This window comes from Gorilla gorilla, chromosome 2 (assembly GCF_029281585.2).
Source record: "Gorilla gorilla gorilla isolate KB3781 chromosome 2, NHGRI_mGorGor1-v2.1_pri, whole genome shotgun sequence".
NCBI classification, from domain to species: Eukaryota; Metazoa; Chordata; class Mammalia; order Primates; family Hominidae; genus Gorilla; species Gorilla gorilla.
This window is the reverse complement of record NC_086017.1, coordinates 20177682-20203948: the sequence shown is the minus strand read 5'-3', so window position 1 is coordinate 20203948 and position 26267 is coordinate 20177682. Positions and strand designations below refer to the sequence as shown.

The 26267-nt window shown below is 51.0% G+C and overlaps 1 protein-coding gene across 13 annotated transcripts in view; it reads left to right on the top strand.

Moving 5' to 3' along the window:
* The window catches only part of ATP2B2 (ATPase plasma membrane Ca2+ transporting 2), a 385217-nt gene that overhangs the window by 336074 nt on the left and 22876 nt on the right, over nt 1-26267 (top strand). For all 13 annotated transcript variants that reach the window (XM_031009131.3, XM_031009134.3, XM_004033609.5 and 10 more), the window contains 5 exons: nt 125-367; nt 13418-13659; nt 14616-14850; nt 22618-22797; nt 22996-23083. In XM_031009131.3, coding sequence (XP_030864991.1) covers nt 125-367; nt 13418-13659; nt 14616-14850; nt 22618-22797; nt 22996-23083 — 988 coding nt within the window. The remainder of the gene's footprint in view (nt 1-124; nt 368-13417; nt 13660-14615; nt 14851-22617; nt 22798-22995; nt 23084-26267) is intronic.

The window sequence follows — 26267 nt, the reverse complement described above, 5'->3', positions numbered from 1 at the left end:
AAGCAAAGGGGCAGGCTGTGGTGGCTCTGCCTTATTTACTGCATGTTTACCCAGTGCCTCCAGGCACCCCATGCTCCCCAGCCCCTCTCCTCACTGTTGCCCTCTCACCTGCCCCTTCTCCCAGAAAATGATGAAGGACAACAACCTGGTACGCCACCTGGATGCCTGTGAGACCATGGGCAATGCCACAGCCATCTGCTCAGACAAGACAGGCACGCTGACCACCAATCGCATGACAGTGGTACAGGCCTATGTCGGCGACGTCCACTATAAAGAGATCCCCGACCCCAGCTCCATCAACACCAAGACCATGGAGCTGCTGGTCAATGCCATCGCCATCAACAGCGCCTACACCACCAAGATTCTGGTAAGTGGATACCAGGCACATCCACCACCTGGAGCAACATCCATGTTATGGTACAGAGGTACTGGGCAGGTTGAGCAATGTGATTCATAATCTCAAATCCTGCTAATATATTTTGGTATGGTCAGATAGTAAGCAACATGTTTCTGTTTGACTTAATATACTATTAATATTGCTATAATGTTTGTGTGACAAAGAAACCTTTATTGTTAATTATGCTTTTTAAATCCTGTCATTGAACCCCCACTCCCCCTGCCCACACACACACAAACATTCATTAGTATGCTTTTGCTGCATAACAAACTACTCCAAAACTTAGTGGCTTGAAACAAACCTGTGTATTTCACTCAAAGTCCTGTGAGTCAGCAATTCAAGCTGGGTTCAGCTGGATGGTTCTTCTGGTCTCAGCTAGGCTTCCTCCTGCATCTGCAGGGGTTCACATGGACATCTCTGCTGATCTTGGCAGAACTGTAGGCTGACTTGACATGGCCTCAGCTGGGCTGGCTCATCCCTGCCCTGTGTGGTCTCACCTCCTCCAGCAGGCTAGCCTGGGCTTGTTCACATGGCGACAACAGGCCTTTAAGAGAGAACAGAAGTGTGCAAGTTCTCTTGAGGCCTGAACCGCCACGTTGTCACTTTTTGCTGCATTCTCTTGGCCAGTGTAAGTTAGGAGGCCAGCCCAGATTCACACAGTGGTAAAATAAACTTCACCTCTTGATGAGAGGTGCTGTAAGGACATGGATTCAGAAAGGAGAATAATTGTGGCCATTTTCACAGTCTACCACTGATGATGTTGTTGTTGCTAATAGTAGTAATATTGTTCATTTTGATAAGAAAAACTCTCAACTTACTGTCTCAGCTAAGCTGCCTAGACTCACCATGCTGTAAACCCTATCTGGTTTAGAAGCACAGGTTTCCCCAGCACTAGATGAAGAGAAACCCAAAGTTCATCCATCCAGATGTCCATCAGCTCCCAGATGTAGAGCGTTTCTGCCTTGCGAGCATCTGGGTGATCAGCTAAGCTTTTTTGTTTACCCTCCCGATGTGCTGAGCCCTGACCTCCTCCTCCTTCTGCCCCTGAGCCAGCTGCAACCTTCTCAGTCAGGTTGGGTTTGTAGGAGCTGCTAGCAGCTTTATCAAAATGGGGAAGAGAGCGTGAGTCAGCAGCAAAGAGCCAAGAGCTGGTAGGGGAAGGAGGAGGAGGTGGCTCCTGCACCCTCCACAGCAGCTGAGCAGCCACCCGCATCATCCTGGAGCAGCAGGCTAAGGGAGGCAGAACTGACAACGGGGAAAGTAGGTCAGAGGACCCATGCAGACAGTGATAGAGAACCCTGGGGGTGATGCCAAACATGACGATGTTTTTGTCTTCTTCCCCCACCCCACCCAATTTGGGAATCAAGGGAGATCAGCGATGCTTTATTCTGCTCCCCAGGACTTCCTAAAATAACTGGGATGCTGATAATGATCTCCTCCTGCAGACCTGGCAGAGAGGGGAACAGGGCGATTCCCAGAATGGGCTTCAGCCATGTGGGCACAGCCCTGTGGGGTGGGCTTGGATTGACATGTGTGTAATGCAATTATAGTCAAAAAGAATTCTTGGGATCTGCCAGGAAGGCTGAGGAAACCTCTCCACAGTGATGAGTCTCAATTAAGCAGTGCTTTTTAGCACTGGAGGCAAAGCTGAAATGTCATTTCCAGATGTTGGTGGATTGAGTCTTTTCAGGTGGCATAAAGGACAGGGGTCAGTCGGTCCATCTGAGGAGGTGCAGCTGCTGAGGCTGGAGAGAGGTCAGGGACCTGGGAACTGGGGTCCTTGGTTTGTAACCCAGGCCAGGTCCCTTACCTCTCAGACACCAGAGTCCCCTCTGTGCCTGGAACCGTGACATCGTAGATACCTGCGCCTGTCTTTCTGGGTCTTTCTTGTAAGTTCGCTGGCCACATTATTCTCTTTGCTGGGAGCTGACAGCCATCGATGTGGGAAGGACAGCAGAGCCTCTGTGTGACTGGGTAGTGGTTAAAACTTGGCCTCTGGAGCCAGACTGCCTTCGTTCAAATCCCTCACCAGCTGTATGAATATAACCAAATTATTTAACCTCTCGGTGCCTGAGTTTCCTAGGGGAGGGGGATAATCTTGGATTGTTGTGAGGATAAAGTGAGTTAGTTAATGGAAAGTGCTCAGCACACAGCACTCAGTATGACTAGTATTGTTGTTATTCAGCAATAAAATCACCCACTGAAAGGGGATTCCATTTGTAGCAATGCAGAGGTTAACAAATAAAGAGAGCAGAGACATCAGGGCTAGAGAGGGAAAGGCTATTGCCCAAAACCATTCAGCCAATTAGCAGCAAAGCTGACCCATGGCTACCCCAAAGCTAGCTGCTGAGTCAGATGTCCAGACTAGGTTTTTGGTCATAGATACCAACCCTGCAGCACCTCTAGCCTACGGTCTGCTTGGGAAGAAAGGTCTGGGGTCCAGAGGGTGAGATTCACAGCCAGGGCCTGCCAGCCATATGGGGCAAAAAGCCTCTCAGGGGCTCCCCTTTCTAGGTTCAGATGAAGACTGAGAAGAGGCCCAAGCTGCTCTGCTCAGGGCAGACATCCGGCCACCCTCCAAACCAGGACAGGAAATCTAGATTGCAGGACATTCTGAAACCATATAAGAGGAGACAGGGCAGGAAGGACATGCAATGTCCACCAGCTTCACTACCCATCAGCTTTAATTGGGAAATGAGCCTAGACTGGGAAAATAAGACCCTGGGCAGGGCTGGGCTCCCATATGCTGTATTTCCCCCTCCACAAGGAGGCCAGTTCCTCTGTGTCTTCTTGCTGTCTGATGCCAGACTGTGGGCTTTTTAAGAGCAGGAGACAGCTGAGTCTTCTCTTATCCCCCTCGGATAGACTTTTGGGAAGTGCTGGGTGGATGGGTGATGTAAGTGAATGGACTGATGAATAAATGTGTAGATGAGCAATCAATGAGATGAGGGATAGGTAGGGAGAAGGGGGGATGGATGGATGAGTGGTGGGTAGGTAGATGGATGGGTGGATGGATGAATGAGTGGATGGATGGATTGATGGATGAATGCATGGATGGGTGTATGGATGAGCGGGTGGATGAATAGATGGGTGGATGGGTGGATGGATAGATGGATGGCAGTTAGGTGGATGGATGGGTGGATGGATGAATAGATGGATGGATGGGTGGATGTGATGGTTGGTAAATGGATGGATGGGTGTGTTCATTGGCGGATGGATGAGTGGATGCATGGATATATTGGCTGGTAGGTGGATGGATGGATGGATGGGATGGGATGGGTAGATGTGTTGATTGCTTGACGGAATGGAATGGTGGATGAATGGATGGATGAATGGACGAATGGATGGATGAATATGTGGATGGGTGGATGGGTGACTATGAATTTATAGGAGTCTTAAGGCAGGACTGATGTCTCTACCTTCTACTTTTTTGTTCTTGTATGGCAGCAAGAGGCAGGAGTTGGCCTTGGATCCAGTCCCATGGCCCATACCAGTGCTCTCTCACTACCTCCAGCTTGTTGAGCTGGTCTCTTCCACAACTACCCTCAGCCATCCAGGCAGCATTGATCCATAGACCTCCCAATTAGCCGATGTCTTTTACTGAAAAAAAAGAGTATTTGCAAGGATAGATTGCAAGGTCTACAAGATTCACAAACCGTACAGGCCACCTAGTTCAGCCCCCTCAGTTTACTCTGAGAAATGGGAAGGGATTTGTCCCAAGTCACCCCATGGGTTAGTGATGTTAGAATCCAGGTGTTCCAATACCTAGCTCAGGAAGCAATGGTTAAGAGGTTTGGCTCTAAAGTCCGACAGACCAGGTTCATATCCCAGCCCCAACACTCATCACCTGTGTGATCCTGAGCCAGTTACTTAACCTCTCTGAGCCTCTGTTTTTCAGTCTATAAAGTGAGCATATCATTATTGCTAACATTTACTTAGCTAGGCTCAATGCTGAGTGCTTTCCCTACCTTGCTTTGTATGACAATCCACAGAGTGGGTGACACCACACCCCAATGCATAGATAAGGACCCTGCAGTTGGAGCAGGTAAGCCACATGCCGAGAGTACCCGAGCAGATCTGAGGCCAAGCCAGGATTGGAACCCAGATCTGTACAATCCCAAGCCCAGGCCCAGGTCCCTGCCACTCAGGGCAGAGCCACACCTCTGCCATGAGGCTGTTTGTCCGAGGGCTGTTGTGAAGCTTAGATGAGCTGAGGTGTGTACAGCACCCTGCACAGTGCTTGACACAGAGCAGGCAGGTGCTCATCCACGGAAGTCATTACTCTGTTTCCCTCTGCTGCTCTTTCTGAGCTTTCCCCTCTGTAGTTTGCTATGCCAGCCACTGTCCTTCTTGACCCTCAACATCCCCTTCAGATCAGCTGGCCAAATAGGACCATTCCCATCTCGCAGCTAGGAAAACCGCGCTGCAGAAACAGAAGGGAACCTACCAGGGTCGCTCCTCACCACCAAGTGGCAGAGCTGGGCCCGGAGAATTCTGGAGGAATTCACCAAGCAGGCAGGGGGCAAGAGTATTCCAGGCAGGGGGCACGACCCTGCAAAGGCCCAGAGATCTTAAGATGTGTAGCTCACTTAGGAAACATGGTGATTTGTGGCCTGGGCATTTCTGCAGGGCCAGAATGACAAGAGGTGAGGCTGGGAGAACTGGGGGGAGCCAGTGGTAGCAAATAAGCCCCTAATGGGCTTTCTCCTCCCAGCGCTCAGAAGAACCACCCCAGGCACGGGTGGAGGAGGGTGGTGTGAGGGCTGAGGCTACAGGCTGGGAGGCCTCTCAGGGGCCCAGCCCCACCCTGTGCCCCATCCTTTCTGAGAATGGCAGAGCCTTTTTTCTTTCCATTCTTATTTCTAATCATCAGTAACTAAACTTGCCCTCTGAGGGAAGCTGTGTGAATCATCTTTTAGTCAGAAATTGCTTCCCTGCCTCAGAAACCCTGGCGCACCCTCAGATTCCCTTTGTGGTCTGCGGTGCTTTGTACGTCAAGACTTCCACTAGCAGCTCTGGCTGTCCTGCTGCTCCTCCGAGCCACAGCTGAGCTTTCAGATGGAAATAGCTCTATTCCTCAACTCTGGAGGCAACACGCTTCCTTGGGAAAACATCCCCCTGTTCTGCCCATGTCTGTTCTGTGTACTGGAACCACCCGAGCGGACTTAAATTTTCTACTTCACTAGACCTCTTTTAGAGGAGGTTGATACTACAGTTGACATTTGAACTATTAAACTGAGGATGGGCACTTGCGGAGCTGAACTGTTGGGAGTTTATGGCGTATTTCTGAAACATAAGCTATTGAGAGAAAAACAAATCTCCCTGGAGCCCCCGAAGTGGTTCTGAAGGAAGGATTCCCCCTGCAGGATGGTTTTCCTGAATAGATAAGCCAAGCTTCGCCTGGTGAAGCCCCAGGTCCCCAGCACACCCCATTCTACATGGAGGTGGCCACGAGGCCAATAACCCCAGAAGGGAGGAGGGTTGGCTGTGCTGTATTTCCCATAAATCTTAAAACCTAGCAGATAGTAGGGAGGGCCGAGGAGAAAGGGGAATGGGGGAAGCAGAGACAGCCCTTGAATTCAGATCTCCTGAGACCAAACCCAGGGCTCGATCTAATATTCGAGTGAGCCTCAAAGTCCCCCTAAGCCAGGCCATACCCTGAGACTGGGCTCCTGCCAAGCCAAGAGGGTCAGAAGGCGTGGAAGATACTGGAAGGGACTTAGCAGGGCACTGAGGTCGGGAGGTGGGCCGTGGGGTATGTGAAACAGCAGGGGCCTGGGTGTCGAATTCAACAAGGGTTTTGCTTTTGGTTTTTTTTGCGAACACCGTCTCGTCTCTGGAAGAAGAGTTTAAAGGAAATCACTCCAGATGGGGAATTTCAGTTTTTAACAGAGCTGTTAGTCCTTTCACCCTGATATGCACACAGTGACACATCCACACACACCACACACACCACACACACCACACACACCACCCATCATGCACATCCAGCACACAATACACACCACTCACCACACACATCACGCAAACACACAGCACACATACCACCTACCACACACACCACACACACCACACACCACACACACACCACACACACACCACCCATCATGCACATCCAGCACACAATACACACCACTCACCACACACATCACGCAAACACACAGCACACATACCACCTACCACACACACCACACACACCACACACACACCACACCCCACACACACCACACACACCACCCATCATGCACATCCAGCACACAATACACACCACTCACCACACACATCACGCAAACACACAACACACATACACCACCTACCACACACACAACACACAACACGCATACACCACCTACCACACACACAACACACAACACACACATCACACAAACACACAACACACATATACCACCTACCACACACATACAACACACAACACACACACAACACCTACGACACACATACAACACACACCACATACACAAAACACACTACTCATCACACAGACCACACATACACCACCCATCATGCACACACAACACAAGACACCACTCACCACACCCATCATGCAAACACACAGCACACATACCACCTACCACACACACAACACACACATCACACAAACACACAACACACATATACCACCTACCACCTACCACACACATACAACACACACACAACACTTACCACACATATAACACATACAACACACCACACACATACACCACCTACCATGCACATACAACATACACCACACATACCACTCACTACACACACCACATACACCACACGTATAACAACACACAACACTCACAAAACAGACAACACATCACACACACCACACATACAACACATGGCAGCACACATACACCACTCATGACACACATCACTTATCACACACATAACACACATACAGCACCTACCATGCACATAACACACACTACATACACAAAATACATACACCACTCATCACACACAACACACATATACCACATTACCACACAAAAAAACACCACACACAACACACCACACACAGCATACACACACCACTCACCACACACAATACACATCACAAACACATCACACTTACCACTCACCACACATACAACACACAGACCACACATGTCATGCACATACAACACACACCACACACACCACTCATCACACACAAACACAACACTCACCACACACATACAACATACACCATACACACCACTCATCACACACACTGCACAACACATATACACCACATATCACACACATCAAACACACAACACATGTACACCACCTACTGTGCACATGCAACACACACACAGCACATACAACACATACACTATACACAGTACATACCATACACATACAGCGCACAACACACATGCCACACAAACGCATACCATGCACCACACACACACCAAACATACCACAGACACACAGACCAAACACATCATATACACACACACACACCACACACATACCAAGTACACTACACATATACACACACCACAGACACACACCCCATTTATCACACACACATACACACACACACACACACACACACACACACTCTGCACTGGTGAGCTGGGGAAGGCTCCTGGGGTCTACTCTCCCGGAGTGCAGCACCTCTGCATTCCAGGGGGCTTCTGTCGTCCCGGACACCCGCACCCACCTCCTGCCCTCCCCCACTCTGGGGAAGACCCCAGGGCTCACTGGCCCTGCACAGCCACCTCACTCTCCTCAAAAGCCAGGCCTTTACAGGATGATTCTGGGAACCAAGTTCTGCCAAAATTTCATGCCACCTGGGGTACTGTTGGCAGCACCCCACACACAAACACAAAATTATTCATTGATTCACTGGACAAATGTTCACTGGAGGCCCTATGGCATTGGTGGGGTGGGGATGTGGACATGAATGAGGCAAACTGCCCTGCCCTGGTGACTCTGAGCCAGTGGTCTCTGCCAGGGAGAGAGGCAGGCTTCTGGGAGAGGTGCTCTGTGGGCTCAGGGCCCAGAGCCCCTGCTTCGGCTCCTAGCCAAGTAGACCCTTCCTTGCCATGCAGCCTTGCCTCTCCCGGCCTCAGTTGTGCATGACTATAAAATGAGAGGAAGAACAGCCCCTGCCTTGTAGGCAGCTGTGAGCCTATGATAAGGTGATGCATGTCAAGAACTCAGCAGAGTGGTGAGCGCAGAGCAGGCATTTGGGGAAACGGGCATGGCTACAGCTGTTGAGGTTGGGCCTCCAGGCATCAGGGGAGACGTCATTGCTGATGCCTGTCCTTAAAGGATACTGGCTAGGTCACCAGAGACAGCCAATTAGCATAAAGTTGTTTTCTAATGGCCTCTTAGAAAAATCATCACATTGCAGTTACTGCCGTTTACCATGCTATGGGGTTCGTTTGGGAGCTTTTTTATTTTTTTATTTTTATTATTATTATTTTTTTTTCCCCCAAGATGGAGTCTTGCTCTGACGCCCAGGCTGGAGTGCAGTGGCACAATTTCGGCTCACTGCAACCTCCGCCTCCCAGGTTTGTGTGATTCTCCTGCCTCAGCTTCTCGAGTAACTGGGATTACAGGGGCCTGCCACCACTCCTGGCTAATTTTTGTATTTTTAGTAGAGACGGGGTTTTGACATCTTGGCCAGACTGGTCTCAAACTCCCAACCTCAAGTGATCCTCCCACCTCAGCTTCCCAAAGTGCTGGGATGACAGATGTGAGCCACCACACCCGGCCTGTTTAGGAGCTTTTTAAGTTATTTTTTATTTTAAAAATTTGCATACAATATATATACCATAAAATTTACAAACTTGACCATTTTCAAGTATACAGTAGTATTAAGTACATTCACATCGTTGTACAACTCATCTCCAGAACTCTTTTCAGGTTGCAAAACTAAAACTCCGTACCCATTAAATGGTAAGTTTCCATTCCCGTCTCCTCCCATGTCTGGCACCCACCATTCTACTTTCTGTCTGTAAATCTGACAGCTCCAGTAACTCATAAAAGTTGAGTCATACAGTTTCTGTCCTTTTGTGACTGGTTTATTTCACTTAGCATAATGTCCTCAAGATTCCTTCATGTGGTAGCATGTATCAGAATTTCCCTCCTTTTTAAGGTTGAATAATAGTCCATTGTATGGATAAATCACATTTTGTTTATCCATCCACCTGTCGATGGACACGTTGGTTGTGTCCAACTCTTAGACTTTGTAATTAATGCTGCTTTGAACATGAGTATACAAATATTTCTTTGAGTACCTGTTTTCAATTATTTGGGGCATATTCCCCAGAATCAGACTTTCTGGATCATATAGTAATTTCATGTTTAATTTTTTGAGGAACTACCATACTGTTTTCCATAGTGGCTGTACCATATTAGATTCCCACCAATAGTGCACAGGAGTTCCTGTTTCTCCACATCCTCACCAACATTATTTTTTGTTTCTTTTTTTTTTTAATAGTAGCCATCTTAATGGGTGATATATGCTATGGTTTTTCTTAATCCCATTTTTTCAATTGTTATCCATAACTTGTAGCTCTTCAAGTCATCATTCATTGATCTTAGCTCCATTCACTTCCCAGCATCCCAAAACAAGAGCACGAATTGTCCTCTCAAAGGTACGACCATGGCTGCACCCAGCATTCCCTAAAGGCCCAACACCATGCCGAGAAATGTGCTGGACCAAGCTGGAACTGGAATCAGGGGCTTTGGGGCAGTCCCAGGCCTGACCCTCTGCAGGTCCCTGACTAGGAGCAAGTCCCTTTTCTCCCCAGGGCCTGTTCTCCGTCCCTCAAAACAGGAACAATACCAATGCCTTAACTCCCTTACAGAGTTGGAGCCCTGGAGATAAAAAGGCTCGTGGAAATTTTACAGCAGGAGCAAAACTTCTGGGTTTGTCAGGATCTCAAAAAGCCAAAAGAGAAAAGGGGAGGGTCCCTGATTCTTAGTAATGCATGTAGGCGATTTCAGAGCTCAAGTTCATGGAAACAAATTGAATTACGGAGGAGGCAGCTCTGCCATTTGCAACCACGGATTGTTTGAAATCCTTTTAGAGGAAAATTAAAATATTTCACAGAGGGTAATAAAATCCTGGGTGTTTTGCAGGCATGACTGCTCAGCTCTCTTGGGCAAATAAGCAATTAGGCATTTTTATTTAAGTCCTCTGTGTCGTCATTTTCTTTCATTAGTAGAGGGAGAAAAAACTGTTATGAAAAATACATAAAACTCTGGAAATCAACAGAAAGTTAATTATAAAATTGCAAATATATATATATATGTGTGTGAGATATATATATAGAGAGAGAGAGAGCACACAATAACAGCATACTGCAGAGAGAAAGGGAAAATCTTAGAACTTATTTTCCCAAACTTCAGACATGGGAAGCTGTGTCAAATATTCCTCTGCTTCTTAGTAAAACCTATCAAAGAGCTTGGGAGTGGGGCATTTTTCAAGGCACAGGATGCCTTAGGTCAGTATGGCCATGGGAGCCGGGGAGGTGCTCTGAGCCTTGCTCCCTATCCACGGCCCCCGTACCAACCACCGAGGGACCTGCAGTTCTTCCTCACTCTACCCTCCCTCACCACATCCACTTTAAGGAGAGGGTTGATATTTCTCTGAGCTAGAAAGCATGTGCTCCAGCCTCTCCATCTTACAGATGGGGAAACTGAGGACCTGGTTTAGGTTCAAAGGCTCTTTTTTTCCTATGCATCCCCAGGTCTCAGGACCACTGCATGTCAATGCCTGTACTCCCCCCATGTGAATCAGGTCTGCTCTTTGGGCCTGAGCCCTAGCTGCAGAAGAGGGAAGAATAGGCCAGGGATATATCCAGTTGCTGACAGAGGGTCCTCCCTGTCCCTGCACAGCCAGTCCATGCTGACATCTTCCTGAGTCCACCTTCTTCCTGTCTGGGCTGCTGTTTTGGGTAATATGAGGGAGACTGAGGACGAGGATGCAGAGGGCTCCTTGTGAGAGGTTCATCTGGTACTTCAGGGGGACACAGGCGTGTTCATAGCTATTTCGTCTTCAGAATCTCTCTAGAGTTTGGGTTTATCTCTGGTGTCTTTCACCACCCCTGAAGCCAGCTCCACCTGAGTCACCCGTCTCAATGTTATTAAGTGGCATGAGTGGGTGTGTGCATTGGGGTCGGGGGGTGCACATGGGAGCCACCTGCAAATCTGCATTTTCACAGCCTCCTGTGAATCCCACATCAGTGCCCATATGGAGGCATCTCGTCCTTACCATTAACCAGTCTCCCCCACCACTCTGGCCTGCATTAAGCCATCTAGCAAACAGTTAATAAGCACCTGCTGTGTGCTGGGCTTTGCACTGACCCTGAGAACCCAGAGGGAAATAGAATTCAGCTTGTTTACACAGGGGAAGAAAGACCCACATGGCAGTTTTCAAAAACAAGGAGATATTTGAGCTGGTCCTTAAAGGACAAGAGGAAGTTTGCCTGGCAGGGAAGGGAGAGGGACCCACCTGGGAGGAGCAGCAGAGGTGAAGGCACAGAGGCATGAAACAGCCCGTGTTCGGGCAGCCATGTGAGGAAGTGACAGGTGCTGGGGAGATGCAGCTGGTGTTCTGGGAGTCTCCAGGACAGGAGCTAATGGTGTTCACACGGCCCTGCGGCAGGCACAGGGCCAGCATGAAGCAGGTGCCAAAGACTGTGTGTCTAATGTGTGAAGGGGAGAAGGAAATAAGGGAGGCACTCAGGGAAGGGATAAGTCTTTGCAGCATATTCACATCATGGCATCTGTAGAGCAGTTAAAAAGAAACACGCTAGAGCCATAAACATGAATGAATCTCAGAAACAGTGTTACAACCGGGCGCAGTTACAGCCGGGCACGGTGGCTTACACCTGTAATCCCAGCACTTTGGGAGGCCAAGGCAGGTGGATTACTTGAGGTCAGGAGTCTCATTAGGTTAAACTGCATGAACTTGCCTATATTTGACCATTTTTGACATTCAAAAATAGCAGTTTCCATTGGTTCAACCTAATTGAACTCATGAGGGACAGTCTGTCTGTCCCATGAAATACCACTCAGCAATCAAAAGGAACAGATTATCAGCACATACAGCAGCTTGCTTGGATCTCAGGGGGATTCTGCTCAGCAAAGAAGCCAAGCTCCGAAAGTTACAGACTGTATGATTCCATTTATATAACAGGCTGGAAATGATGAAAGCTTGGAAACGGGGAACAGATTAGTGGTTGCCATGGCCAAGGAGTTGGGGGAAGAGAGAGGTGACCATAGCTTTAAAAAAAGGGTAGTACAAGGACCCTTGTGATGAACTGTCCTGAATCTTGACAGTGGTGGTGGCCACATTAACTCACATGTGGTGCCATTGCATAGACAATACACACGCACACACACACACAAGCTCATGTAAAGCTGGTGAAATCTCAACAAGTTCGGCTCCCTTGTGTCAGCATCTCCATCTCAGTTGTGGTACTTGTGTTAATACTATGGTGATAACATTGGGGGAAACTGGATGAAGGGTATACGGCATCTCTGTATTGTTTCTTATTGCATGTGAATTACAATTATCTCAGAATTAACAGTTAAATACACACATGGTAATGATTAATGCTAAATTTAAGACAGAAGTTGTTTCTGGGACAAGGAGTGAATTATGCAGATGGGGAGAGGTTTGCGGAGGGGATTCAACTTTATCTGTAATGTTTTACTTCTTAAAATAGAAAAATCTGAGGCAAGTACAGCGTCATGTTAAGATGCTACAAAGCTGGATGATAGGCACGTAACTTTGTTACATCATTCTCTTTTTCATGTTTGAAATAATTCATAATTTTTTTAAAAGCTAATCTTGCTTCACTCCTTTCACCCGGAGTCAGGACTGGACCTGGGATGCAGAGCCCTGAGGGTGCAGGGGATGGGCCAAGGGCTCCCTGAGGGCTCAGCCCCCAGCCCAGAGACCACCTAGTGGCAGTCCCAGAGCCTCAGTGGCAGCCAGGGCAGAGGCTCCCGACACAGGCCCCACCAGGTGCCAGCCGCTCCTTCCTCTCTCTGCAGCCCCCAGAGAAGGAGGGCGCCCTGCCTCGGCAGGTGGGCAACAAGACGGAGTGCGGCCTGCTGGGCTTCGTGCTGGACCTGAAGCAGGACTACGAGCCCGTGCGCAGCCAGATGCCAGAGGAGAAGTTGTACAAAGTGTACACCTTCAACTCCGTGCGCAAGTCCATGAGCACTGTCATCAAGCTGCCCGACGAGAGCTTCCGCATGTACAGCAAGGGGGCTTCTGAGATCGTGCTCAAGAAGTAAGCGCTGGGCAGGGCACCGGGGCTGAGGGCTGTGCCCTGGTGCAGGGAGCTGGGGATGTCAGGGTCATATAGCACTGGCCACCATCCAGGCCAGGCTCAGCAGCCTGCCCGGCTGGAGTGGCCGTGTAGCACCCAGAGCCACAGAGGGCCCTGCCCAAGGTCACCCAGCAAGACTCATCTTCACTTGCATGCCCCTTGGCCACTGTGTTTTCCACTATATCCTCTTAAACATTTCTATAGCCAGAGTCCTCCCCCTTCTCCTCCCTAAGCCGCTGCTTCATCGGGAAGTTCTACTCATTATCACACTTAGATCTCTCTTATTTCATTTCCTTTAGCATAGTGTTGGTTGACGGTAGCTATTTTCATTATTAGCCACACTCCTCTGACTCCAGAGGAGTGCTGGAAATAAGCCTGGTGAACTAAGCAAATCCCTTCCCCTCTCTGGCCTCAGTTTCCCCACTTGTACATTGAGGCGATTAGTCTAGCCCCCAGTGGTTCTCAACCCTGGCTACACATTGGAATCACTCTGAGGAGTGTTTAAAAAAACATTGATTCCTGGATTCACCCCAGACAAATTGAACTGGAACCTCTGGGGCAAGGCTCACACATGGATATTTATTAAAGGCTCCTCCAAGCAATTCTACTGTGCAGGCAGGGTCAAGAACTACTAGCCTGAGTTTTATGTGCTTTGTAAACCATTTCAGCTGTGGGAGTGTTATTTCAGATGAATCTTGTGAGTATATAATACACCAAAGTGGGGCTCCGCTTGCTGAGTGGCCTGGGCAAAAATTGCAGGAAGGATGTCTGATTTCACCCTGCCTGGGGGATGAACTAGATGGGCACTGGATGACCAGCCACAGCTAGCTGGGCATCAGGAGGGTGGGGAGGTGGTCTCTAAGCCTTTCAGAAGGAGCATTCCTTGGGCTCCCCATCTCCCTTCCATCCTCCCCCAGGTGCTGCAAAATCCTCAATGGGGCGGGAGAGCCTCGTGTCTTCCGGCCCCGCGACCGGGACGAGATGGTAAAGAAGGTGATCGAACCCATGGCTTGCGATGGGCTCCGCACTATCTGCGTGGCCTACCGCGACTTCCCCAGCAGCCCGGAGCCGGACTGGGACAATGAGAATGACATCCTCAACGAACTCACCTGCATCTGCGTGGTGGGCATCGAGGACCCGGTGCGGCCAGAGGTAGGCCCCAGGGCCAGCGAGCTCAGGGAGAGGGGATGAAGCTGGGAGGCCAGCCACCAGGGTGACCTGGAATAAGTCACTTCACCTCTTTGAGTCTCAGTTTCCACACAATGCCCATGGGGATTTCCTTCCTCGATCCTCATAAGAGGATTGCCCATGAGAAACAGTGTAGACCACATGTGGCGTGGGTCGGCCCAGAAGGACACAGAACCCACAGGTTGCCAGCAGGCATTGCTCTGCCATGGGGGCAGTCCTCGAGCTGTCCAGCCAGCCACGATGAGCTCTTCCCTCTGGTCCCCCAAGGGACAGGTGTAGGGGCTGCCCTGCCTTAGAAACCTCTTGCCCTGCAGGAGCCAGGATCTCCTGTAACAAATCCACAGACGTGGATTCCAGGGTCCCTACAAAGGACACACCCAATAGCAAGGGCATTGCACTCAGGAGAACCCGAAGTGTGGTGTCCCTGTCAGTATTTATAGTTCTCCCAGTGCAGATGCAGTTTACCAGCCAGTTTACCCCAGCAAGCTGGCCTAGGAACACAGCTGAGAGTCTACTTTTATCAGATTCCCAGGGGAACAGAGCTAGAAAGTTAAGGTCACATTCTCCAGCAGAAGGGAAGGGGGCTGACAGCACCCACTTCACAAGGATCAAGGGAGGCGATGCTTATCAGTACACCTAGTGGGGTGCTCAGCACACAGTAGGTCTTCAGTCTCCTTTAGCTGAATCTGCACCTGAAGGGGGAAGACCAAGAACTCAGTGCTGGAGCTGCCGGGGTCAGGGGAGGATGGGATGTGTGTGGTCTGTGGGGCTTCCCAGGCTGAAGAAAGGCTGTGGGGAACAGAGGAAGCTGTCCTGAATCTCCAAAACGGTGCATGGCAGGCGGAGTGAGTCAGCTCACACTGTGAGGCCCCAGGGGAGCACCACGGGCATGAGGCAGGGTACAGGAGGGGCTGGCTTCCACTTCCTCCCAGGACTCACTCAGCTGCTAGGTGCAGACCGGATGCCCTGGCCAGGCCCTGGCTGGGTCCAGATTGGCCTTGGCTGTAAGATTTGGTGCTGATGCTTTGAGGGCCCACCTCCTCCACTCCTTAATGGACCTACCCTGACACTGTTCTCTGGGGGTCTCTGGCCATTCCCTACTCCTCTCTGAGCCTCAGTTTCCCTCTCTTTAAGGTAAAAGGGATAGACAAGATGCCCTCCAAGTTCCTGGCCCTGATGTTATAAGATTCTGCATTCCAAAGAAAAATGAAACTAGGAGGTCACAGGCATTTCACATTTTAGGCAGCAGGGAGAGGGTTCAAAGTGTGAGCTCAGACATCAGACAGATCTGTGATCCTGAGTGCCAGCACAGCTGGCTGTGTGACGTTGAACCAGTTACATAACCTCTCTGAGCCTCATCTGCATACTGGGGATAATAATAGTATCACACACACCCCCTCTGGGATATCATGAAGGCTCAGATCATGCATCTACGAGCAACAAGCAGAGTATCTGGTACAAGATAGGTGGCCTACATATGTGGGTCCCCTTCCTTCATGCCCTCTTCAGTAGATTTCATTACCCTAGATCCAGGGACACGTAACAGCCCTAGACATACAGCCTAGCCTACCAAAGGTGTTCAATGGGTGTTTGCGGAATGAATGAATAAGAATGAATGGGACTGGAACCCCAATCTTCCACACCATGCCTAGTGCTCCTCTCTCTCTCTCTCTCTGTCTCTTTCTCTCTCTCTCTCATACACACACACCCTCCTTGGGGGTGTCATTGTGGCTTCCTCACTCCTATCAAGATCCTAAAACAGCAAAGACAATTAATGCCCCTGGAGCTTGACAGTGGAGCCCACACCTGCTTTCCTGCAAACCTCTCTCTCCATGGACAGACAGGCCGTTTATCAGCCTCCCTGTGGGACACCTGCTCATTACCAGCCACTAATGGGTTCAGGCCTCACTGTGATGTGTTATCTCGTTACTGAAAACTCTTCATCCTTGCACAGCACTTGAGGCTGGCCTGCCCACACCCTGTGGCTCCCCTGTCCTTCCCAACCCCACAGCCTCCCCCTTCCCGGGCCCTCCCAGAGCTCCTGGCTCACCACCCTGCCTTGGAAACATCCCTTAGGTGAATGGAAGACACAGGCAGGCCCAAACTGTTATTTGACCGTGGCGCACAATAAGAAATGTATTTTATGTCATGACTCAGTAAACACACGCATTTCACCAAAGCAAGAATTTCACAAAATAATGGGATGCACTTACCTATTTTCTGTTCTTCTATTTCTTTGCTTCTTTTTTAAAATGTTGGTCACCACCCACTAAACAAATTTCACGTCACTAACAGGGCATGATTTGAGGTTTGAGTGACTGATCTAGTCCAAACACCTTCCCCTACAAACCCCAGTTTCCAGAAGAAAACACCGGGGCCCAAAGGGGGACAGTGATGTGCCCAAAGTGGCTGAGTGAACCCAGATTAGAACAGGTTTTCTGCCTCCCTGCCTCAGGGCCTTTGCCTGGTTGCCACACACACACACACACACACATACACACACACACACACGCACAAAGGAAAGGACAAGTAGTTCTAAGTCAAGAGGATGAGCAGATGAGGACAAGGATGAGAGCTCCCCATGCCCAGGGCCTGAGGGGGCAGAGCTGGATTCCTGGCATTTTCTGTTGACAGCGTGGTCATCCAGAGAAGTTAGCTGCAGGCACAGACTCTGGGAAAGGGGGGCCTGGAGCCAACCCCCAACCCCAACTTTGCCGCTAACAAGCCACTTCCCTCTCTGAGTCTCAGTGTTCTCAGCTATGAAATGGGAGGTCAGCCCAGGTGCCCCTTGGGTCCCTCCCAAGCTCTGACATCCCCAGAGAGAGAGATAGTTGACTGGAAGACTTGCCCTCCCATCTTCCCTCACTTCCTTCAGTCAGGGCATCCACATGGGCCACGCTCTCTCCTGTTGGCTCACCACTGGGATGTCTATATAGGAGTCATAAACTGTCTCACAGCAGCAACTTACTCAAGTGACACAGCAGATTCAAGGGGCACGGGTTCTAATTCTGCCCCTGCCACTCCCTCACAGATGGCCTCAGTTTCTCCACTTGAAAACTGAATCAGACTGTCCAACATTCACAGTGAGGGACACAGCAGGGTTGCAGGTGACACCACGTGCAAGCATAAAAGCTCAGACATGTTGATTCAGCACCTCCGAGTGGGGCGGGATGGATACAGGACCCAAGGAGACGGGTGGGTATTGCTTTGTTTATTTGTTTGTTTTTTAGGTAGGTCATTCCTGCCCCCTCTAGCCCCCTGGTTCCCACCTCAGAGGTAACCACTATCCCCAGCTTTTAGGGGCGACCTTCAGGGAACGTGTGTGCTTATGGTGGCCGTGTTTTTGTCAAGCACCCCAGAGCTCTGTCCTCCTGGACTCATCCCTTTATGCAGAATTATTTGTCACCCTCTGTAAATCTCACAGGTGAACTCCCTTCCTGGTGCCTCCAGCCTAGGAGACTCAGCCAGAGGGAAAACCTCAGCCTGGACCATCTCTAGGGTCCTGCAGACACATTAAGATTCATTTTGCAACTGCAAGAAAACAATCTTTACCTCCCTCGGTTTCCCTGGCTGTCAGGGGGTTGAATCTCCACATTGCCTTCCTCCCACGAGAAGACCAAAGGGTAGAACAGATCAAGACACCCTTGCCAGAGCACCCCACTGCCGGCCCTTACAGTGGGTACATTTTCCAAGGCTGATTGAAGTCAGTGCTGATAAAGCCATCAGGAGAGCAGCGGTCTGGGATTTGCCGGGTTATCCGGGGGTGTTTGAAGCCCTCGGAGTCACAGACAACGGCTGTCACCAGAAACAACAGATGTTTAAAAGCCTTTATTTAATGAAAACAGGAAGCACCCATTTCCTGGCTGCTTTTCCTCAGTGAGAAATATCTAGGATAATTTTAGCGAAAGAAGTCATTTTTTCCCAAACTTATTTATTTATTTTTAATTTCACAGTAATTTTATTGATGTGGGAAGCATATTTCAACTGGATCGATGCCTCTGGGGTTTGAGTCATAATCATCTCCGGATCCTCAGTGTCCAGAGCAGTTAGATGCTCCAGAGCTGTTTGTCCAATAAGTAAATGAGTGAGCAACAAAATTAAGTCCTGAGAGCAGCTTAAGAAAACATCCCGTTGGGCTGCAGGAATCAGGAATGGCTTCAGGAATAGAGAGCATTTCATTTATAAGATGGGAAAGACTTGACACATAGAGGCTAAGGGAGGAAGGGCATTCCAGGCAGAGGGGACAGCATGAGCAGGGCAAGAAGGCAGGAAGGGATGCAGAGTGGCTGGGGCCTCGTGAATGCCCTGTTGCATTTATGAGAGAAAAGGGAATTGGAAAAGGTGTGCACGTGCCCATCCTGTGCGTGGGCTCTGTGTGCCCTGTCATAGAGTTCCTCCCAGCCTTGCTGAAGGGTGGATACTATTGTACCCATTTTACAGATGAGGAAACCAGGGCTCATGTGAGACCCTAGAGCAGAGCCCAGCCCAGCCCGTTGGTCCCCAAGCCCTCTCTCCACTGCACAGAAGAAAGTATAGGGTCCGTAAAAATTAGCTTCATTTTTCTCATGAAGCCAGCTTGCTTGGAGAGGCCCAGAAGATGGCTGATTTTGGCTCTGGGAGACAGTCTTGAAAGTGAGAGTATTTCTAAAATGCAGCACCAATCACCTCATTCCTGGCTCAGAACTTCCCACAGTTCCCAGTGCCTGAAGGAGTGTATCCCTGGTCCAGAACCTTCTGCCCCTCTCCAAATTCATGGTCTCCAGTCCCTACCCCACATCTTCCCTCAGCCCCTCCAGATCACCTGCAGTGTGGCCCTTGGGCCCGTTCATACCTCAGGCCTTCTCTGCCAGTGCAGAGTGGACAGTTCTCTGCGGCCAGGACTAATCTGTGTTCATCTGTGTAGTCTCAGCCCTGGCACAATGCCAGGAACCAGAGCCTCAGTTGGCAGCTCAAACATCCCCTCCTCCAGGAAGTCCTCCTTGATTTCTCCTCCCCACCCACTTTCTTCTAAAGCAACAGTGCCCTCTGTGCTCCTTCAGTAGCACAAAGGGCACTGAAGCAGCACAAAACCCCCTTATACTCAGCAGCACAAAATCCCCTTCTGTGTTCCCAGAGTCTTTTGTATAGGCCTGTGCCAAAGACCCTGCCTCCAAACAGAGTACAGGTCTGACACAGGGTAATGCTCTGCTATCCGAAAAAAGAAAGGTTGTGTTAAAAAATCAGCTAGACTTGTTCCACAGTGGAGCAGTGGGCATTAGAGGGAGGGAGCACCCTGTCATCAGGGGTGTGCAAGCAGAGGCTGACCAGCCCATCTGTTGAGGACACCTGGGAACGGATCTAGGGAATTAGCAGAGGGTCAAAGTCAATGACCCAAAGCCCTTTCCAACTCCAAGTCCTCCAGCGTCTTTGAAACCAAGAACCTAAATTCCTCCTTTTGGAGGCAGGAGCCAGATAAGGTGTGTGTTCCCAGGAAACAGCAGCTCTTTGCTGTTCTCACGGACAGGAGACAGCAGGGGACCACAGCCCAGTTTACAGCCATCATGAGGATGTTAGTAAGTTATATAAACAAGATCTTGGACATTCCACATTCCCACTCCCTCCAGCCCTGTAAGAATGAGGTCACGTTTGCTTATGTGATTAGCCGCTGTGGCACTAGGCAGGGGCCTTGCTCACGTGGCCCCCAAACCCCGAGTGGGCACTGGAAGGCTTCTCCCCAGGCCCTGGAAATAAGCCCCAGAGGAGGCTGGTGGTCAGCTGGCCCTGCTCTAACCCTTCGACAACGGGGAGATCACTACCTGCCACCACAGAGCCGGTCTCTTAGACAACTCCAGTAGCTGGAGAGGCCTCCTTACTGGGACCCTGCCCCTCCGGGGCATCCGTTCCTCACGCCACAAGACAGCCACGCTCAGAACTGTGGGTTTCCTCTTGAAGGCATCAGGGTGGAACCCCTGAAAGAGAGCAGCCCCACAGGCTGACACTCAGGCAGGTCACTGGTGGCCAGGGTAAGGAAAGAGGGGCCAGGGAGTGCCCTCTGCACAGGGTACACAGGGAGGGTGGTGCCCTCCCCCATGGCCCCTGCCCTCCTGCCCAGAGGCAGGCTGGGCAATGACCCAGCTTGAGACGATGGTGGTGGGGGCTGAAGGAGTGGCAGGTGCTGTGAATGGGGTGGATACAGGCGAGATAGTCAAGGCCGATTCCTTGTTTTTACCATTGCTGAAGGCAGAAAGGAGACCCCAGGCAGGAGCTGTCCCAGTCAGGCTTGGCCCCACCTTCTAACTCTTTGTACTAGTTTTCTAGGGCTGCTGTAACAAAGTCATGCAAACTGAGTGGCTCAAGAGCAGTTTGCTGTCTCACAGTCCTGAAGGCTGTACATCTGTTTGAGACCAAGGTGTCAGCAGGGCTGGCTGTTTCCAGTGACGATAGGGAGGAGCTGTCTCTGCCTCTCTCTCAGCTTCCAGTGGCTTGCTGGCCACCTTTGGCCTCCTTGGAGTGTAGAAGCAGCACCCTGATTTCTGCATGGCATCTCCTTTGCATATCTTTGTGTCGAAATTTCCTCTTTATAAGGACACCATTCCTGTTGGATTAGGGCTTACTGTGATGTGCTCATTTTAGCTGGATTTACCACTATAATGACCCTATCTCTAAGCAAGGTCACATACACAGGTACTGGGGCTTAGGGCTCCAGTCTGTCTTTTGGGGGGAATACAACTCAATCCATAGTCTTCCAACTCCCTCAGCAGTGGCTTGGCAGGTGGATGCTGGAGTGCGCTCCTGGTCACTGTGGGGTGTGCAGGGAGGGAACGTCGGACTGAGCCCTTCCAGGCTGGAGATTCTAACAGGCTGTGGTCTTCCCAAACAACTGGATTTTCTGCCCTTGACATGTTCTCTCCCACTGAAAGACGTTCTGCAGCAAATATTATTTTATTATTTGTCACTGCCCTCGGGTAAGAATCACTCGTTCCATTGATTTCTGTTGTGTATAAAGGGCTGCCCCAGCTCCAGGCTGGTTTCCTCGGGGAAACTCCCAGCTCTGCTCGGGGCCGGCTGCTGGGGTAGGGTGGGGCGGGGATGGGAAGCCTTGTGCCTTCTGATTGGCTGGCTCTGATCTGGCCTGATTGTCCCAGATATCCGTCTGTCATTACAGCCAGAGAGGACAGAACCTATCCTTATTATTGCAGAGAAATGGCATATTTTACATGAAGCATAATCCTTTATACATATTCTAAATCCGTGTCACATTCTGTAAGTAAAATGCCCCCAAATGCAAATGTCCCCCCAAGAAACTGAAAATACACAAATAGATTTGTCAAGTTTGCAGGAACTATGTATGTGGATGAGGCAAAGAGAAGTTCACCTGGCCAAGCTTACCTGGGGCCAGATCTGAGGAGGCGTTCATGGAAGTCTTTCCAAAGTCTTCGCCCAGGTCGAGACAGCCAATGGTTCTGTCTCAGGATGGACCGTCATGGTCAATAGGTGGTAGCGACCTGGGACTCTGTGATGAGAACCACATCAGGGTTTAATCAAAGGATGTGTGATTGATTAACAATGCCTGCCGTTGGCACAGGAAGGGAGGCTGTGGCCCATATGCCATGTGCGTCATCAGCATCTCATAGTCATCTAGTCCCCTTTCAGTAGAGCTGCCTGTGAGAAGGGCTCCTCTGGAATCCATGAAGGCAGGGGGAGTCTGCCTGAGGTGGTGCCCTCCCCCATGGCCCCTGCCCTCCTGCCCAGGTCCCGGAAGCCATCCGCAAGTGCCAGCGGGCAGGCATCACGGTTCGCATGGTCACTGGCGACAATATCAACACGGCTCGGGCCATCGCCATCAAGTGTGGCATCATCCATCCTGGGGAGGACTTTCTGTGCCTCGAGGGCAAGGAGTTCAACAGGAGGATCCGCAACGAGAAGGGGGAGGTGCGTGTCCCCACGTAAAGCATCCTCAGGGGAACACGCTCAGATGGGAGCTGGGAGGTAGGGTGCTGCATGCTTGTACAGAAGCCAGCCAGTGTGCTGCTAAGAGCCCAGTGACTCTGGGCATGTCCCCTCCCTTCTCCAGGCCTCAGTTTCTCTCTCCGACCCCACCGACCCGCCCCCTTCCCCATCCCTCTCCAGATTGAGCAGGAGCGAATTGACAAGATCTGGCCAAAGCTGCGGGTGCTGGCTCGCTCCTCCCCCACGGACAAGCATACCCTGGTTAAAGGTAAGACTTGGGCGGGCACGGGCAATCCTGAAGCCCAGCACCAGGCCAGAAGCTGGGCCCTCCTCTCCTGGCACTTGCAGCTTCTTCCCAGAAGGGAACGGCCCCTCGCCCCTGACTCTCCACACCTGGGCACAGCCTTATGTCACCCCCTTTTCAGCCCCAGGAGCCTGCAAGGGGCCAGAAGGAGATGGGGCTAAGTCTTCTCTGTGGGCCTCCAACTCCCCTAGGAAGCAATGGACCTGGGCCTGTGTGGGGTCCCAAACTCCTGGCTCAGGGCTGAATGGGGCCCACAGACGTGTTGTATGTGGCCGGTACAGCGCCTTTTTAAATGATGGATTTGAAAGACTACGCAGACCCTGCTCTCTCACCTTTGACATAGTCCTTACTGCTGCTTGTTGTCCGATACTCAGCCTACTTCACTCGTTCTCAGTCTGGTCTCAGAGCTTTAAGTCTCTTGGTCTGTCTGGTCCCTGAGGCCCCCAACCAACATTTGTGACCAGGACCCCAGGGATGCGCTCTCCTGGGAATAGCCACCTGAGGGATGAGACCAAAAGCCAAAGTCTTGCTCCTCCCTCCAGAGGGAGGGTACACCACTTGCTGAGCCTAGGTGGCCAGGTGCTGGGCACTCTTTATTTTTATTTTATTTTATTTGAGACAGGGTCTCCCTCTGTCGCCCAAGCTAGAGTGCAGTGGTGTGATCATAGCTCACTGCAACCTCAAACACCTAGGCTCAAGCCATCCTCCTGCCTCAGCATCCCAAGTAGCTAAGACTACAGGCATGTGTCAACATGCCTGGATAATTTTTTTTAATTCTTTATAGAGACAGGGTCTCACTATGTTGCCCAGGCTGGTTGCAAACTCCTGGCCTCAAGCAGTCCTCCTGCCTTGGCATCCCAAAGTGCTGGGATTACAGGTAGGAGCCACTGTGCCCAGCCAACTGGGTATTTTTAGAGTCACATGGTCCTGGCTTTGCCACTGACCTGCTCTGTGGCCTTGGGCAAATCCCACTCTGGGACTCAGTTTCCTCATTTGTAAAATGGCTATGGGAGCAGGGGTCCACTGGAGATCAGCCCTAGAACATCTTGGATTCCTCTTTCAAAGGTGCTGCCCAAGGACATTAATGGAAGCAGATCTGGCCTGGGGAGAGAAACCCAGAACCCCAGAACCACAAGGGAGCAGAAGGCACCCAGCCCATCCTTATTCTTATTCATTCACTCATTCTCTCCATAACTGTTTACTGAGGTCCTGCTAGGTGCCAGCCCTGCTCAGGACAGGCCTGGTCCTGCCCACATGGAATTCATGGGCCAGGCTGCATGCAGCAGGCATTGAATAAGTGGTCCCTGCATAGAGCAAAAGGCTGCACTGCTGGCAGGGGTGCTCTGGACCCAACACTTCCTCTAACTTGGACTAGGGAGGCTTTAGGTCACAGGCCATGGAAGGTGGGATGGGCTCCAGGGTTGGTAGGGCCTGTGCTTGAGGCAAGGCAGGGAACTGCTCTGCAAAGGGCTAGAGGCAGAAGATCCCCAGATGCCTTCAAGGATCTGGGCCAGGACCTCGGGGTGGGAGAGGGAAGCTACAGGAGACTGGAGCAGGTGGGGGGGCAGCAGATCCTGCAGGGCCGCCAATGCCCACCACAAGCACCCCGTCATGGCCTGCACCGTGTCACCAGGCACAGGAACATGGGAGGGTTTAGAGGGTAGAAGCATCATTTTAGAAAACTTACCCTGCAGTGCAGAGCACGGCCTGGCAGTGAAGGGACCTGTAGGATTGTCCTGCTTAAGAGTTGTCACCTGCCCACAATGGTGACACCTCAAGTGGAGCTGCCAGGTGTGGGTCTGAGAAAGTTTGGGTAGTGGAGGGGTCTGGGCTGGGTGGTGGTTTGCATGTCATGGAGGGATGAGGAGCAGGAGGGTCTGGGATCCCATCAGTCTATACCTGTTGGAGAAGAGCATTGGACATTGAGCGAGGAGGGAGAGCAGGCCTGAGACAGAGTCCTGGGTGGCACATGTGGGTGGGGAGAGAGGAGCTGCAGAAGCCAAGAGCTGCCTGAGTGATGGTGCAGGCTGAGAACCTACAGAGGAGGCCAAGGGGAGGAGGCTAGAGGGGCAGGAGGATGGTCAGTGGGGAGTGGTGCCGGGAAGACAAGGAAGGAGGCCTGTGGAGGAGGAGAGTGTGGTCCATGGTGGGAATAGTTGCTGAGAGGTCTGCGGGGACAGAACAGAAATGTGACCATAGGAAGCAGTCACAGGAAGGCCCCTGGTGACTGCACGCAGTCAGGCCACCCCAGGACTGGAGGCAGGGAGGGGTCTAGGGAGAGGTTTCCTCCCAGCTTTCCGCACAGCTTGAGCTATGCAAAGGTCCGCACCACCTGGGAGCCACAGGGCAGAAATTTGACCCCTCCCTGCCTTGGAGGAGCCCCCCGGCTGACTGAGGGAACTATGGAAACTCAGGCCTAATGTCCCAAGGGGACAAGCTTGGGGAGGCTGAGTCCAGGACGGTGGAACTGAGGGGTCACCGCCAGCTGGGTGGGAGCAGCCCAGAACGATTCCCAGAACACACGGCACTGCAGCTGGGCCTGAAAGAGGGTAGAGCTGCAGGGAGCAGGTTGGGGGCACAGTGCCCCAAGTTGTGGAACTCAGCGCCCCATTCCACAGGCTGCTGCCGTCTGCTAGGCACAGAGCAGAGAGATGCGCAAGGATGGAGCAGCACATAGAGTTACATGGATCTGATTAAGGGCAGGCAGGGATCCTCAGAGGGTCAGAAAGGCTTCCTGGGAAAAGCAGCCTCTGAGCCAAAAATACAGTACAGGTGGGTGACAGGAGTACCTCCAGCCAAGGGAACAGCCTGCCCAGACACAGGGCCAGTGAGAGCTAGCTCTGTGGGACTATAAGCACAGATGGGGGGTGGCCAGGGGATGAGAGAAGAGAAGAGGTCAGGATGTGAGTGAGGCCTGGTCACAGAGGACTTCATAAGTGGAGCTAAGAACATGGATGTTATCCTGAGGCCAAGGGGGAAAGCAGGAAAACGACATTCCGGGGATGGGTGGGGGATGGAACTGGTTCAGACATGGGTGTTAGAGAGATCCTGAGGTTGCTGTGGGGAAGCAAGTTGGAGGGGGAGTCCAGAGTCAGTGAGAGGAAACAAAGTGATGCTGGTGGCAGAGGGTGGAGACAGAGAAAAGGAA